Source organism: Gossypium hirsutum, chromosome D08 (assembly GCF_007990345.1).
Source record: "Gossypium hirsutum isolate 1008001.06 chromosome D08, Gossypium_hirsutum_v2.1, whole genome shotgun sequence".
Lineage (NCBI taxonomy): Eukaryota > Viridiplantae > Streptophyta > Magnoliopsida > Malvales > Malvaceae > Gossypium > Gossypium hirsutum.
Genome location: NC_053444.1, coordinates 41,078,395 through 41,091,370, shown reverse-complemented (window position 1 = coordinate 41,091,370; position 12,976 = coordinate 41,078,395). Strand labels below are relative to the sequence as shown.

The window sequence follows — 12,976 nt, the reverse complement described above, 5'->3', positions numbered from 1 at the left end:
AACCTAGAAAATATAAAGACAAAGTACGCTGTTTATATGACTCAATGCCCAAGGATGTCATTGTTATTCCCATCACATATACCACATTTCGGTCTTGTCTCCAATTAACAAATCTGCTGTTGGATTAATCATCAACATTTCACCCATATTTATTTTGCCCACTCATTCAAATGTAATTTGATTCTCTTATTTTTTTAATTAAAAACAATAACTTTTCTCAAATAAAATAAAATTGAGATATGAGAGGCTTAAACAATTTTATTTATATTATTATTTAAGTATAATTAAATTGATACTAAATCATATTATTATATTATTTAAAAAATTACGTAAATTAATATATGAATTCACATCTAACTAAAATTATATTCTAACTTTTTATTATACAAATTATTTAACTTACATTATTCGTATATTTCACATATGATATAAATACTTTATTTTTGCACATAATTTTTTTATAATAATTATAATTGTGGTAATTTATAAAAAGAAAAGCTACAATATTATTGCAAACACAATTTTTTCTTATAAACCAAAACCAATTGTATACATACAGAGAGAGAGAGAGAGAGAGAGAGAGCAGAAAGACATTTATAGAAAGATAAAAGGAGGAAAGAAAGTAAAGATATGAAAGTGAGACAAAATTGAAACCATCATCACCACCTATCTTTTCTTTTGCTTCATAAATCATAATAAATATTGGCTATTCTCTCTCTTCTTTCCTTCCCCCCTCTATCTTATTATATTGAGTTCTTTAGCTTAATTTCTCTCACCGACCACTTTCTGTTTTCATTTCTCTTAGAGCAGCAAAAACTAAGACAAACAAAAAGCTTATTCTTTTGTACCCTTTTGCTCTTGTTTCTCACAAGTTTCTCTGAATTGATTTTATTCTTTTTGGTTTTGTTTAGAGTGTTTCTGTTGCAAGAGGGGTAGTGAGGAGCTTTTATTTTCTGAAGGGGACTGAAGTGGTTTAATGGGGTTGAAGGAAATGAGTTTTTGGATCCTGAACTCGAGTTTTTAGTCTTTTTGTGTGTGTGAAAATGGGTGAAGCAGCGATGGGTTCTGCGTTAAAGCAAACACTAAAGAATCTTTGTTGCAGTAATGGGTGGTGTTATGGTGTTTTCTGGCGCTTTGATCCCAGAAATTCCATGTAAAGTTTTTGTTTCTTTTTTTGTTTGTTTGTTTGTAATATTTGCTTCATCCTTGTTTTGTTTTCTACGTCGTTTGCTTCATTCTTCCAAAATTTTCTATATTTTTGGCTTTTGCTTTGTTTCAAGATCTGCTTTCTTCATGGGAATTGCCATTTGTGCATGCATGTTTCAATTCAGAAAAAAACAAGTTTTTGTTTGCTTAGAAAATTTTTGTAAATGAAAGGAGTCGGAGACTGGTGATTTTCCGTGTTAAACATCATTTTCTCAAGATTTTCAACAGTAACTCCTTTTTCTAATTATAGATTGTTTGTACAGGTTGTTAACAATGGAAGATGCCTACTACGAACAGAAAATGGGTCCATTAGTCGACAAAATGCTTCTAAAATTCCACATCCTGGGTGAAGGGTATGCTCAGTTAATCAATTTATTTTTCCCAGAATTTGTGAGTTAATGTAGTTAAAAATACATTAAAAATCATTTAGTTTAATAACAAGAAGAGTAAATTTGGAGTTATCACAAGATCTCTAACACGCCCAACCTTGTTGTTCTCTCTACTTAGAATAATTGGTCAAGCCGCTTTCACGGGAAAACATCAATGGATTTTCTCAGACTCCAATGGTAAAGGTTCGGATTCCGCTGGAAATGAAAAGATATTTCAGGTGCTTATTTTTTTTCTTTTATAACTATTAATGTATTACTCTTGAGAACATTTCATGTGTATATATTCTTTTAATAATAAAAGTTGTCTGATTATTTTACTTTTGCATTGCATTATTTTAGTCTATAATTTAGATTTTTTTTTCTCATTTTACAGGATGAATCTGAGTTACAAGTCCAATTTTCATCTGGTATCAAGGTACCTTTCAATTTTAACAGTATATTTAACCTATTTTATCCAAGTTTTTTTTTTGTATACGTGTATGTTCTACATTTATTTACAATCAAACATGATTTGCAGACAATTGCAGTAATCTCTGTAGGAAGACGGGGAGTTGTTCAGTTTGGATCCACAAAGAAGGTTAGTACATATAAAATGACTGATATATTTTCATCCCTATGAAAAATGTGTTTAAGTGAAGTACATCATCCAATTTTAAGTTTTAAATAGATGGAAATGCTAGCATATATGTTATACTTATGCAAGTCCCTTAGAAGTCTTATGTATGAATCATTAAGATGTTGTGTAAGTGGAGTTGTTCTTGCAGATTTTGGAGAGGTTGGAACTTTTGGCTGAAACGGAGAAGTTGTTTTATGACATGGGAAGTTGTCATGGGCTTACACCTTTGGAAATTGAAACTTGCAACCTAGATGGATGGTTTACTTCCTTCATTCTGGGTCAGAATCCGACAACCGAACAAGGTGGCTGTTCTGTGGAGCCAACAGGGTGGTCATGTTCCTTACAAAGTCTCATTGAACCCTCCTGCTCTGTGCATGACTATAGTATGAACTCTGTGCAACAGAATTTATCTCATCTCACAAGTCAAATTCAAACAATTAGCATAGAAGCTCAACCTATATCAGCTGGTAAGATCTGTCGTGTTAACAGCTTGGCTGCTAATACCCCTTGCACTAGTGAGGGTTCAATTCTGACTTCATTGCCGGGTGAAAAGGGCGAGTGGGATCCTTCAATTGTGTTTCCTAAAAAGGATACTGAACAAAATTTACAGGGTCATTCAACGTTTACATCATTTTATAGCACAGGAGAATTGGTTGATTCTGAATTACATAATCTAGATAGCTTTGGGAAAACAAAACAGGAACAACATTCCTTTGGCACCAACGCTGGACTTCTGGATAGTGTAATTAGCCAACAGAGAAGCATTGAGGAGTTTAACCTAGGTGACTTTATAACAGATCTCTCCAGCTCCTTTACAATGGATGATTTCTCTCACTGGTTTTCTCCTTTACCCCAGCATCACATACATGGAGCAGGAGCTACAACGACTACTGATCCTTCATGTTCAGTAGGGGTTACCTCTGTGCCATCTGTTCCGATAGGAGGTGATGCAGTAATCAATATTCCAGTTGGACAAATAGTTAATTCATCAAAGAGCTCTATCGCTGATGCATTCACATCTAATGTAGAGAAATCTACAATGGTTCATGATAATGGAAATGATCTGTTTAGTGGTACTGGAATGGATTTTAGACTTAGAAAAGCTGGGAAGTTATCAGAAAATATCGACATGCCTTTGTTGCATAGTGCTAACAAAGTTGTTGCCTCTGGAATGTCATCATCCATGGCTGGCAAGCGAAAAGGGTTATTCTCTGAACTTGGCCTTGAAGAGCTTCTAGGTGGTGTTAGTAATTCTTCTTCTGTTGCTAAATCTAGTGTTGAGGATGAAATTTTCACTACTAGAAGAAGGAAAATTGAAAATTCTTCATCTAACTTCCATCTAGGTCAGCTTGAAGGTCTTTCTTGCTCTGGTGGGGGCATGAATCTGGCCCAGCATTCACATACCTGGGACAAGAGTAATGATACTATATTCAGCAAAGAGTTTCACCTAAAATCACAAGTAGGTTTATGGATTGATGATAGCTATGGTGTAAAAGCTGGAAATGCTATTGTCACAACAGCAAAGAAGCCCACCAGGAAAAGAGCTAAACCTGGTGAAAGCTCTCGACCAAGGCCGAAAGACCGCCAGCTGATCCAAGATCACATCAAAGAACTGAGAGGGATTATTCCTCATAGTGGAAAGGTACTAATGACGAGTCCATGCTTTAATCAAGTATATATATTGGGAAAATTTTGTGCTTTCTGCTGTCTGGAGAATTTAAAGGATTATTCATATTTTTTACTTTAAAAGACTGCTGTTACCATTTTATCATCTAAAGTTATTTCTTGGACTGAAGTTTTTGTAATCTGTTTCATTGATCAACATGTTTACATTATTTCCATAATGCAGCAGTTAAGCATTGATCATTTATTGGAGCGGACCATCAAATACCTGCTTTTCTTGCAAGGCGTGACAAAATATGCAGACGAGATTAAACAAGCTGATGAACCAAAGGTAAACATTTTGTTTATTTCAATGCAATATGATACTGAAGAAGGTTAGAGTTTGGTGATTGCAGTTCACTAACGCATTAACAACTTGCCTCAACTTCAGCTTATTGGCCAGGGAAACAGAAAGCTTCTAAAACACAATACAATGAGTGGTGGTGCTACATGGGCATTTGAAGTTGGGGCTCAGAGTATTCCTATTGTAGTTAAGGACCTAAATCCACCAGGCCAAATGCTTGTTGAGGTATGAAAAGGTGCATAACTATTTTGTCCTCTTTAATGTAAAATCCAAATGAAGTCTTCTCAATGGGGGCGAATTGAATAATGCTGAGGGTTTTGCTGAGCCTTTTATCATTCCTTCGATACAGATGCTCTGTGAAGATCGAGGATTCTTTCTTGAGATAGCCGAAGTCATTAGGGGCTTTCCATTGAATATTTTGAAGGGAGTGATGGAGCTCCAAGAAGATAAGATTTGGGCACGATTTATTGTTGAGGTAAATGCCAAAACTACGACATCAAAGCAATTTACTGAGGCAACTTAAATATGATTTCAAGGAACTGATCCTATAATGAATATGACAGGCGGACAAGCAAATCGAAAGGACAGGTATAATTTGGTCTCTTCTCCCGCTTCTGCAGCAAAAGGACAACAGTGGGATTGATTGTGCAACTCAGCCAAGTGGTGACATGGATGGTGCGATTTCCTTATTAAACAACCACCAGCAACAACCTTTCTTGCTGCGTCCTGTCAGCGTTGCTGAGACACTTCAATAATTAAAACACACATTTAAGGGTTCCAGTAGTAGCTTGAGCATTCACATGTAAAGGAACCGCTGCGATTTGTGTTGTGGAAATCGAAGAGCCAAAACTGAAGATAGCGGAGGTTCTTCATTCCAGTTTCAACAGCCTTATAACATGGTTGATAGGCTAGGAAATATTCTCAAAGGAGTGGCAAGTGATCTTTTTACTCCCTATACGGGAGGAGAAACCGTCAGATGTGAAGTCGGCCAGCACAAGGAGCCAAAACCGGATAGAAACTTGTTTCACCATGGCCTGGACCAATCTGGTTTGCATGTGAGGGTGGTTAATTGATGTTTATTGAACTGTAGTTCTTAGTTGCATGCGGCTCCAGCCATAAATTTGTTTATAATCCAAAGCAGATGACATAGTTGTAGGCTAACCGCTAATTATATTTCCTTGATCCATCATCTGTTGTTGTTTGATTACTGTAATAATAAATAGAATTAGCTTGCTTTGTCACTTTGAATGTCGTATCTCCCAGGATATTAGCTGGAGAGGAGGGTTCTTTCTCCATCAACAACCTAACCAAATTGTCCTATTCGAATGAATTAGGCTTCAAGTTCTTTGACTTATTAAAGAAAAAAAAATTGATTAGTGTCGACAACACGAGTTAACAAAATACTAACTAATACTGACATACAAACTATAATGCAAATCACTATAGGAAATAAAACATGGGTAAATTCTACCAATGTTTAATTTCTCCAAACCCGCTACTCCATAATCTTTGCCTTATATACCTCAACAAATTCATCTCTTTAAGTACATCTAAATGTAATGATAAATGTATCAAGAAACAACAATCTCTCTGTTGTTAATAACTTCCCCTTCATAAATGAACCTTCAAGTTAAGCTCGATTGCAAAACCTCTAAATATCCATTTCTTTCCCTCTTCGATCAAACAACATTTACACTATGTTTGGTTGCCAATACACCCCTAATTGGTGGATTTCACCGATTTGTAATCCTTCCATTTTGCCTAGATTAGGCGCCGCATAGGTTTACCATCCCTGTTATACCCTCCCATCTGCTTCCCCTTTGTTTCTCTTCTGTTCCTTCTAGCCTCTGCCGATTTGCTCCCTCCGTTTCTTTTCTTTTCTTTTCTTTTCTGCCCTCTGTTTATTTTCTTTTCTTTTCTACCGATTTGCTCCCTTTGTTTCTTCTCATTTTCTTTTCTGCCGATTTTCGAGTTAGTGCAACTGAAAGGTAGGTTTCTAACTCTCTGTCAACCTTGTTACTGTCTTTTGTTTTTTCTGCATGTAAGCAGATTCGAAACATGTTAAATCTGCTGTCTATAAAGTTTAGCCTTTATTCTTAACTGCTTTGAGTGGATTAAACATGTTTTGTTTGGTTTAAGATTGATTCGTATTGATTTGTTCTGTAATTATCGATCTTTGATATTCATTCATGGATGATTTAAAAATGTTCCTTCTAACTTACTGGTTGCATTTATGGGTCTCCCTATTTCATGGTTCTGTTTGGTGTTGCAAATTTTAATGCATTACCTGTGCTCTGTGAATTTTTGTTTTCCATTTTGTTATTTATGTAATGGGAAATTTGAGGAAAGTGAATTGGGGCTTCCCATACTGAAAGGGGGCATACATGGTCAATCAACGGCCAATTTTTCTTTTTATGACAGTTCTTTTTCCCTTTCTTTTCTTTCCTCTTTGTATGGGATTCACAACATTTATTGGTGGTAAAATGTGGTTACATGGTCTTACAAATATGTTACTAGTAATTCATTTTGAAACTAAAGTGCACAAGAAGATTAATGCTTGTTTGTCTTTCCTATCAACTACCAATTTCTTTTTTATCCATACTCTTGACCATGGCATTGGGCCGTACTTCTTGTTGCAAGGATGCTTGAAGGCTGAATTGTGGCTATAAATTGTTTTGGTCACCCCAGTGAGTGGTGAAGCTAGTTAACGAGTCTTTAGTTAACAGTAACATTACTATCTGTCGGTGAAAGGATTATGTGGAAGAGTATGGTCTTGTACACATGCACACTAACTTAAGATTTTAGTTTCAATTAAGTTATCTAGGTGATGGATATTTTTATCTGCTTTCATGCTTGAAAGAATACTGATATATGGTATTGTGTTTAATTTATTTATTTTATCATGCAGCTGAGGAATCTGTTGTGGGCTACATCAAAGCACGATGTGTACCTCATGCAAAACTACTCGGTAATGCATTGGTCATCACTGCTACGCAAGGGCAAAGAAGTGCTGAATGTGGCTAAGCCAATTGTTCCTAACCTGGTTAGTGAATATGGCCATGATTAATTTAATTTGACTTCTGCTGCTTTGTTTGAAGAGCAGTTGAGATAAACTTTGTATTTTGATATGTTTGTAGAAACGACAATCTCAGCAACTCTCTAGGGTGCAGATTAGCACCATGGCAGTTAAAGAAAATTTAATGGTGGCTGGTGGTTTTCAGGGGGAGCTTATTTGCAAGGTATCTGTTTGCTTGTTTGACAAATGTTTATGGGATAAAGTATTATGTTTGCAATTTGGCTCATGCTGTTGAGAGTATTTTTCTGCTTGGGCAGTATATAAATCAACCGGGGGTGGCATTCTCCACAAAAGTAACCACTGATGATAATGCAATCACTAATGCGGTGGATGTGTATCTCAAACCTAGGTGAGAAATATTTTGATCCTTTTTGAGCAGTCTAACAAAGAGAAATATTTTGGTTATCTTGAGCAATATATTACTTTGACTACATTTTAAAATAAAACTAAGTTATGGCTGCAAATAACGATGCTCAAATCAGAGTTTTTGATGCCAAAACTTTTTCAACCCTCAACCGGTTCTCATTCGACTGGTCTGTAAATGTAAGTGCTAGTATTCAAATCCTTGCTGTAGAATTCCATTTTTTCGGGTGTTTTTCTTACTTTTATGGTTGTCTTCTCTTAACAGAAACCTCTGTTAGTCCAGACGGGAAGTTGCTTGCAGTCCTTGGAGATAGTACCGACTGCCTAATTGCCGATGCTCAGTCTGGCAAAGTATGTCACTCTTGCTGGACATCCAAATAAATGGTGCGTTTTGAGGTTTAAATCTTGTTGATGTCTAATTTATTTTGTACAATGCTGCAGGTCACTGGCACCCTAGAAGGACATTTGGACTATTCTTTTGCTTCAGCTTGGCACCCTGATGGGAACATTCTTGCTACTGGGAATCAGGACACAACTTGCAGATTGTGGGATGTAAGAAAACCATCCCAGTCCCTAGCTGTATTGAAGGGAAGAATGGGAGCAATTAGAGCTCTCAAGTTCACATCAGATGGTCGATTTCTTGCCATGGCTGAGCCAGCTGACTTCGTTCATGTCTTCGACACCAAGTCCGGGTATGTGAAGTGCCAGGAAATTGACTTTTTTGGTGAGGTTGCTGGAATATCCTTTAGCCCAGATACAGAATCGCTCTTCGTTGGTGTTGCTGATCGCAGTTATGGCAGCTTGTTAGAGTTCAACCGTAGGCGGCATTACCAGTATTTGTATTCCATATTGTAAAACCTAAGGTGAAGCCAATATCTATAGAGACGAATGATTGTGAATATTTAAGGGATGGGTTAAAAATCGCCTGGGATGATTGGGTTCTATTATATAACTTTTCGGGCTAGAGTACAAATTTAACTGCTTTGAGTGGATTAAACATGTTTTGTTTGGTTTAAGATTGATTCGTATCGATTTGTTCTGTAATTATCGATCTTTGATATTCATTCATGGATGATTTAATAAATTGCATGTGGTTGTTAACATTTCATGTTAGAATTGTGGTAATTTTTTCTGTAATCTGCTGTTTAAAAGCTTCAGCCTTTGTTCTTGACTGCTTTGACTTTGATATAACGTATTTTATTTTGGTTTAAGATTTCCTTATATCAATTTATTGGGTAATTTTCAAGCTTTGATAGCGATTTGTTGGTAATTTTCGAGCTCTGATATTCGTTCAAGACTGAATTAGTAAAATCCATGCGTTTGATTTGGTAATGTTTTCCATAGTCTGCTGTTTAAAAGCTTCAGCCTTCATTCTTGACTTGCTTTGACCCGATAAAACTTGTTTGATTTTGGTTTAAGATTGGCTTGTATTGATTCATGGGGTAGTTTTTGAGCTTCGATATTTCATTCACGAGTGATATTGTAAATTCCATATGAATAAGAGAGTTGCGATTGGAAGTTCTTTTAAATGTTTTCCACCTTCTGCAGTTTGAAAGCTTCTGTTTTTATTTTCATTCTGTTGATCTGATCAACATGTTTGATTTTATTCTATGGTCAATTGATATTGGTTCCTTATATGACCCTTGTTTGATATTGGTTCCTTATTAATTATAATATATTTAATAATAATTATATTTAAATATGATTAAATTATTTATTATTGATATTAATAATCTTATTAAAATTTAAATAACAATAACAATAATAATTTACCAAAACAAATTTCTGCTAATTATTTATAATTTTATTAAATCATATATTTTAATTAAAATATATTTAATAATAATTATGTTTAAATATGATTAAAATATTTATTATTGATAATAATAATCTTATTAAAATTTAAATAACAATAACAATAATCATTTACCAAAACAAATTTATGCTAAGGGTATTCTAGTCATTTTAGTTTTTTCCATTATGCTATTACACCTCTATTCCATTAACCAAACACAAGATTACTATTATGCCTCTATTCCATTACATTCAACCAAACAGTTGATTTGCTATTACACCTCTAATCCAATACACCTCTAATCCAATACAGCGAACCAAACGTATCTCTAAAATCTTGTCACATAGCTTTTTTATATATCAATCTTACACAATGTATACATATTGACCATCATAATTGCTATTGAACAGGGATTTTAAGTTTTAATATCTCGTTGGATAGTTTTTATTGCCCATCATTCAATACAATGCATATTCATACCCCATCACAATTTCAAAATTGTTTTGCACCCACATCTCTAAACAATAGTACCGATAAGTAATTGGAAGAAGTGCAAATAGAGCTCTTCCCGAGGTATTTGGACCAAGCTCAAATCTGGGAGTCTGACATTGTGGAAAAAAAAACTAATAGTGCTTAACAATATTTAAATTAATTATAAACATATTTTTACACAGTTGATTAGACCTTGTCTTGGGTTGAGATACTTGCCCAAGCCCGAAAGCCCCCTCTAAAATTGGGAGGGTTTGAGAAAAAATATTAAGTCTGAAAAATGGGTTTGAACAAAACATAAGCCCATTTAAAATATGGGTCGGACTCGCGCTCAAACATTCAAAGCTTGTGGCAAGCTTGGCTCGTTTCTAAGTTTCTAATATATCATATTATGCAATTTGTAACTCATAAAATAAATCTATAGTAATATATAATATTATAATGTAAACAATAAAAAATGTTAAGATGCTTATATATAATTTTAATAAATGAAAAAATATATTAAAAATAATATAAATAGTTGTAAAAAAAATTCCCTTTTGTATTACACCCAAAAAATATAAATATTTTGCAATAAAAATAAAATAGGTGAGCTTAAAATGCGTTTGGGTTAGCCATTTACAGGTTTGACAGGCTTGAGAAAAAATTTAGGCCCATATTCTAGGTCGGGCTTGGATAAGCATAAAGTGTATTAATACCATTTATGCTTAAGTCCGACCCATCACTATGTTCTATTAATTCTAGGGACACTATAGCTATTTTGATTCTCTTCATGACCTCGTTAGTTGCATTAGCCTTTAAATAATTTAGGCCCATGTTAATTAAAGCCCATGAATTATCACGATCCAATGCTAGTATACTAAGTTCTTTTTCATCTCCATTAACTATATTCACTTATCATTGTTTTTTAAGAGTTGCCTCTTCTTCAAACATTAGTTTATTTTTTATTGATGCATACTTTTAGAATCTCTAAGGTTAATTCATTAAATATGCCATATCTTTTTCCTTTCATTTCTCCACCTCTGACTTAAATATGCTCATACGTCATTTTTAACTTCTTTTTATCTCATTAACAAAGCCACTTGATACAATGTATGATGACACTTAAGATATAGATTATTAGAATAATTTTTCAGACAGAAATAATCACCTGATGCTAATACATATTTATATTCCAGAGATCTAATCATGAACTGAATGCCACCTAAATTGAGTATCAAAACCTTCTCGATGTGAATTATTTGATTATCTAAAATATACATAATCATTCTACTCTAATCCTAACTTCTGTGAGTTATTTTTCCACCAATACTATTTTTCCTCATGATCAACAATGTCTTAAAAAGTTTTCATATTCCAAGTGTGAAGAATTCTAAGGGATTCTGTGCCCTCTAGTTCTGTTCAGAGGCCTAAGAAACGGGTCAGACTTGATGGGCCTTCTAAAGTTGGAGTTCCAGTTACTCCTACTGTGGCTTAGCCGTGCAGTAACTGTGGTAGACGCTATTCGGTCGAGTGTTGCAGGAGGTTGAGAGCATGTTTGTGATGTGGGTCGAGAGAGCATTGTATTAGAGATTGCCCACAACATTCTTGAGGTGAGACAGTCTGCGTTGGTTTATGCTACTAGACGTTTTGAGGACAGAGACGTTGCGGATGTGATTACGAGTACGTTCTTTATTTTTGATGCCTCATATATTGCATTGATAGGCATAGGGTCAACACATTCCTACATAGCTAGTTTTTTCTTTGATAACTTGGGGATTTCTGTTAAGAGTACTTTTGGTGAGATTTCTGTACTAAGTCCATTGGGTCAATCTGTTCGGGTAAATAAAATGTATAGGAATGTACCGTTGGAAGTACTAGGGTTGTGTTTTTGAAAAATCTGATGGAGTTACTGTTTGGAGAATTTGATTTGATTCTGGGTATGGACCGACTTGTGGACCATCGAGTCGGTTTAGATTTTACAACCAAGAAGGTAATTTTAAGATCTAAGAATGATGTGGAAGTAGTTGTGATCGGTGAGCGTCGGGATTATTTATCCAATGTAATCTTCGCTCTTGTGGCCAAAAAACTAGTTCAAAAAGGGTGTGAAGCGTATCTGGCCTAGATAAGTATTTCAGTTCTGTGGACTCTTCTGTTGAGAACATTAAAATAGTGAGGGAATTTTTAGATGTTTTCCTCGAGGAATTATCGGGTTTACCTCCCAATCAGGAAGTTGAGTTCGATATTGAGCTTTTACCAGGTACAACTCTGGTGTCTATCGTTCCTTATCATATGGCACCGGAAGAGCTTATGGAGCTAAGGGCTCAACTTTAGGAGTTTTTGGATCGTGGATTCATCGATCATAGTGTGACTCCGTGGGGGGCACCGATTTTGTTCATAAAGAAAAAGGATAGTACCATGAGAATGTACATTGACTACCGACAGTTGAATAAGCTAACTGTGAAGAATAAGTACCCACTTTTGAGGATCAACAACCTGTTTGATCAATTTTGTGGGGCTTCAGTATTTTCTAAGATAGATTTCTGTTTTGGGTATCATCAGCTTAAGGTTAAGGAAGTTGATGTTCATAAGACGGCTTTTAGGACTCATTATGGGCACTACGTGTTCCTAGTCATGCCCTTTGGTTTGACGAGTGCTCCAGCTGTATTCATGGATCTAATGAACTGAGTTTTTTAGCCGTATTTGGATCAGTTCATCGTGGTTTTCATCAATGACATTCTGGTATACTCTGAAACCGAGGATGAACATGAATAGCATCTTTGAGTAGTCTTTTAGTTACTTCGAGAGAAATAGCTCTACGCTAAGTTGAGCAAATGTGAATTCTGGTTAAGGGAAGTAACTTTTCTAGGGCACGTGGTTTCTGTAGAGGGGATTCGTATTGATCATAGAAAGATTGAAGCTGTACTTGATTGAAAATAGCCTAAAAATGTCTTTGAGATTCGCAGTTTTCTGGGTCTTGTGGGCTACTATTATAGGTTTGTCGAGAGGTTCTCGTTAATTGTAGCTCCTTTGACTAAGCTATTGAGTAAGAACACTCCTTTTTTCTAGACTAATGACCAGTAATCGAGTTTTAAGA

The 12,976-nt window shown here is 35.2% G+C and overlaps 2 protein-coding genes across 4 annotated transcripts; both read left to right on the top strand.

Annotated features, from left to right (window-relative positions):
* Positions 1–643: 643 nt before the first annotated feature.
* On the top strand, positions 644–5,418 carry LOC107911494 (transcription factor bHLH157). 3 transcript variants are annotated; one of them, XM_016839334.2, is made up of 10 exons: positions 644–1,153; positions 1,470–1,559; positions 1,714–1,813; positions 1,969–2,010; positions 2,113–2,172; positions 2,360–3,853; positions 4,064–4,165; positions 4,265–4,402; positions 4,527–4,652; positions 4,741–5,418. In XM_016839334.2, exons 1-10 carry the CDS (start codon positions 1,044–1,046, stop codon positions 4,930–4,932), a joined length of 2,454 nt encoding a protein of 817 aa, XP_016694823.2. In that variant the 5' UTR covers positions 644–1,043; the 3' UTR covers positions 4,933–5,418. The 3 variants fall into 3 exon arrangements, with proteins under 3 accessions (XP_016694823.2, XP_016694815.2, XP_016694830.2); XM_016839326.2 differs by having other exon boundaries at positions 4,061–4,165; XM_016839341.2 differs by lacking the exon at positions 4,741–5,418 and having other exon boundaries at positions 4,061–4,165; positions 4,265–4,412; positions 4,527–4,653.
* A 1,615-nt stretch (positions 5,419–7,033) lies between these two features.
* On the top strand, positions 7,034–8,568 carry LOC107911519 (WD repeat-containing protein 38). The gene is made up of 5 exons (XM_041100022.1): positions 7,034–7,239; positions 7,322–7,416; positions 7,511–7,602; positions 7,736–7,967; positions 8,058–8,568. The coding sequence occupies exons 1-5, from the start codon at positions 7,080–7,082 to the stop codon at positions 8,469–8,471; spliced, it is 993 nt and encodes a 330-aa protein (XP_040955956.1). The 5' UTR covers positions 7,034–7,079; the 3' UTR covers positions 8,472–8,568.
* The last annotated feature ends 4,408 nt before the right edge of the window (positions 8,569–12,976 follow it).

Bases quoted from the DNA above. Each gene is read 5' to 3' on its own strand.
- LOC107911519 (XM_041100022.1), top strand. From the start codon at position 7,080: ATGCAGCTGAGGAATCTGTTGTGGGCTACATCAAAGCACGATGTGTAC. The intron at 7,603-7,735 runs GTGAGAAATATT...TGCTCAAATCAG, and splicing joins GATGTGTATCTCAAACCTAG to AGTTTTTGATGCCAAAACTT. The intron at 7,968-8,057 runs GTATGTCACTCT...ACAATGCTGCAG, and splicing joins CCGATGCTCAGTCTGGCAAA to GTCACTGGCACCCTAGAAGG.
- LOC107911494 (XM_016839326.2), top strand. From the start codon at position 1,044: ATGGGTGAAGCAGCGATGGGTTCTGCGTTAAAGCAAACACTAAAGAAT. The intron at 1,560-1,713 runs GTATGCTCAGTT...CTCTCTACTTAG, and splicing joins TTCCACATCCTGGGTGAAGG to AATAATTGGTCAAGCCGCTT. The intron at 1,814-1,968 runs GTGCTTATTTTT...CTCATTTTACAG, and splicing joins GAAATGAAAAGATATTTCAG to GATGAATCTGAGTTACAAGT.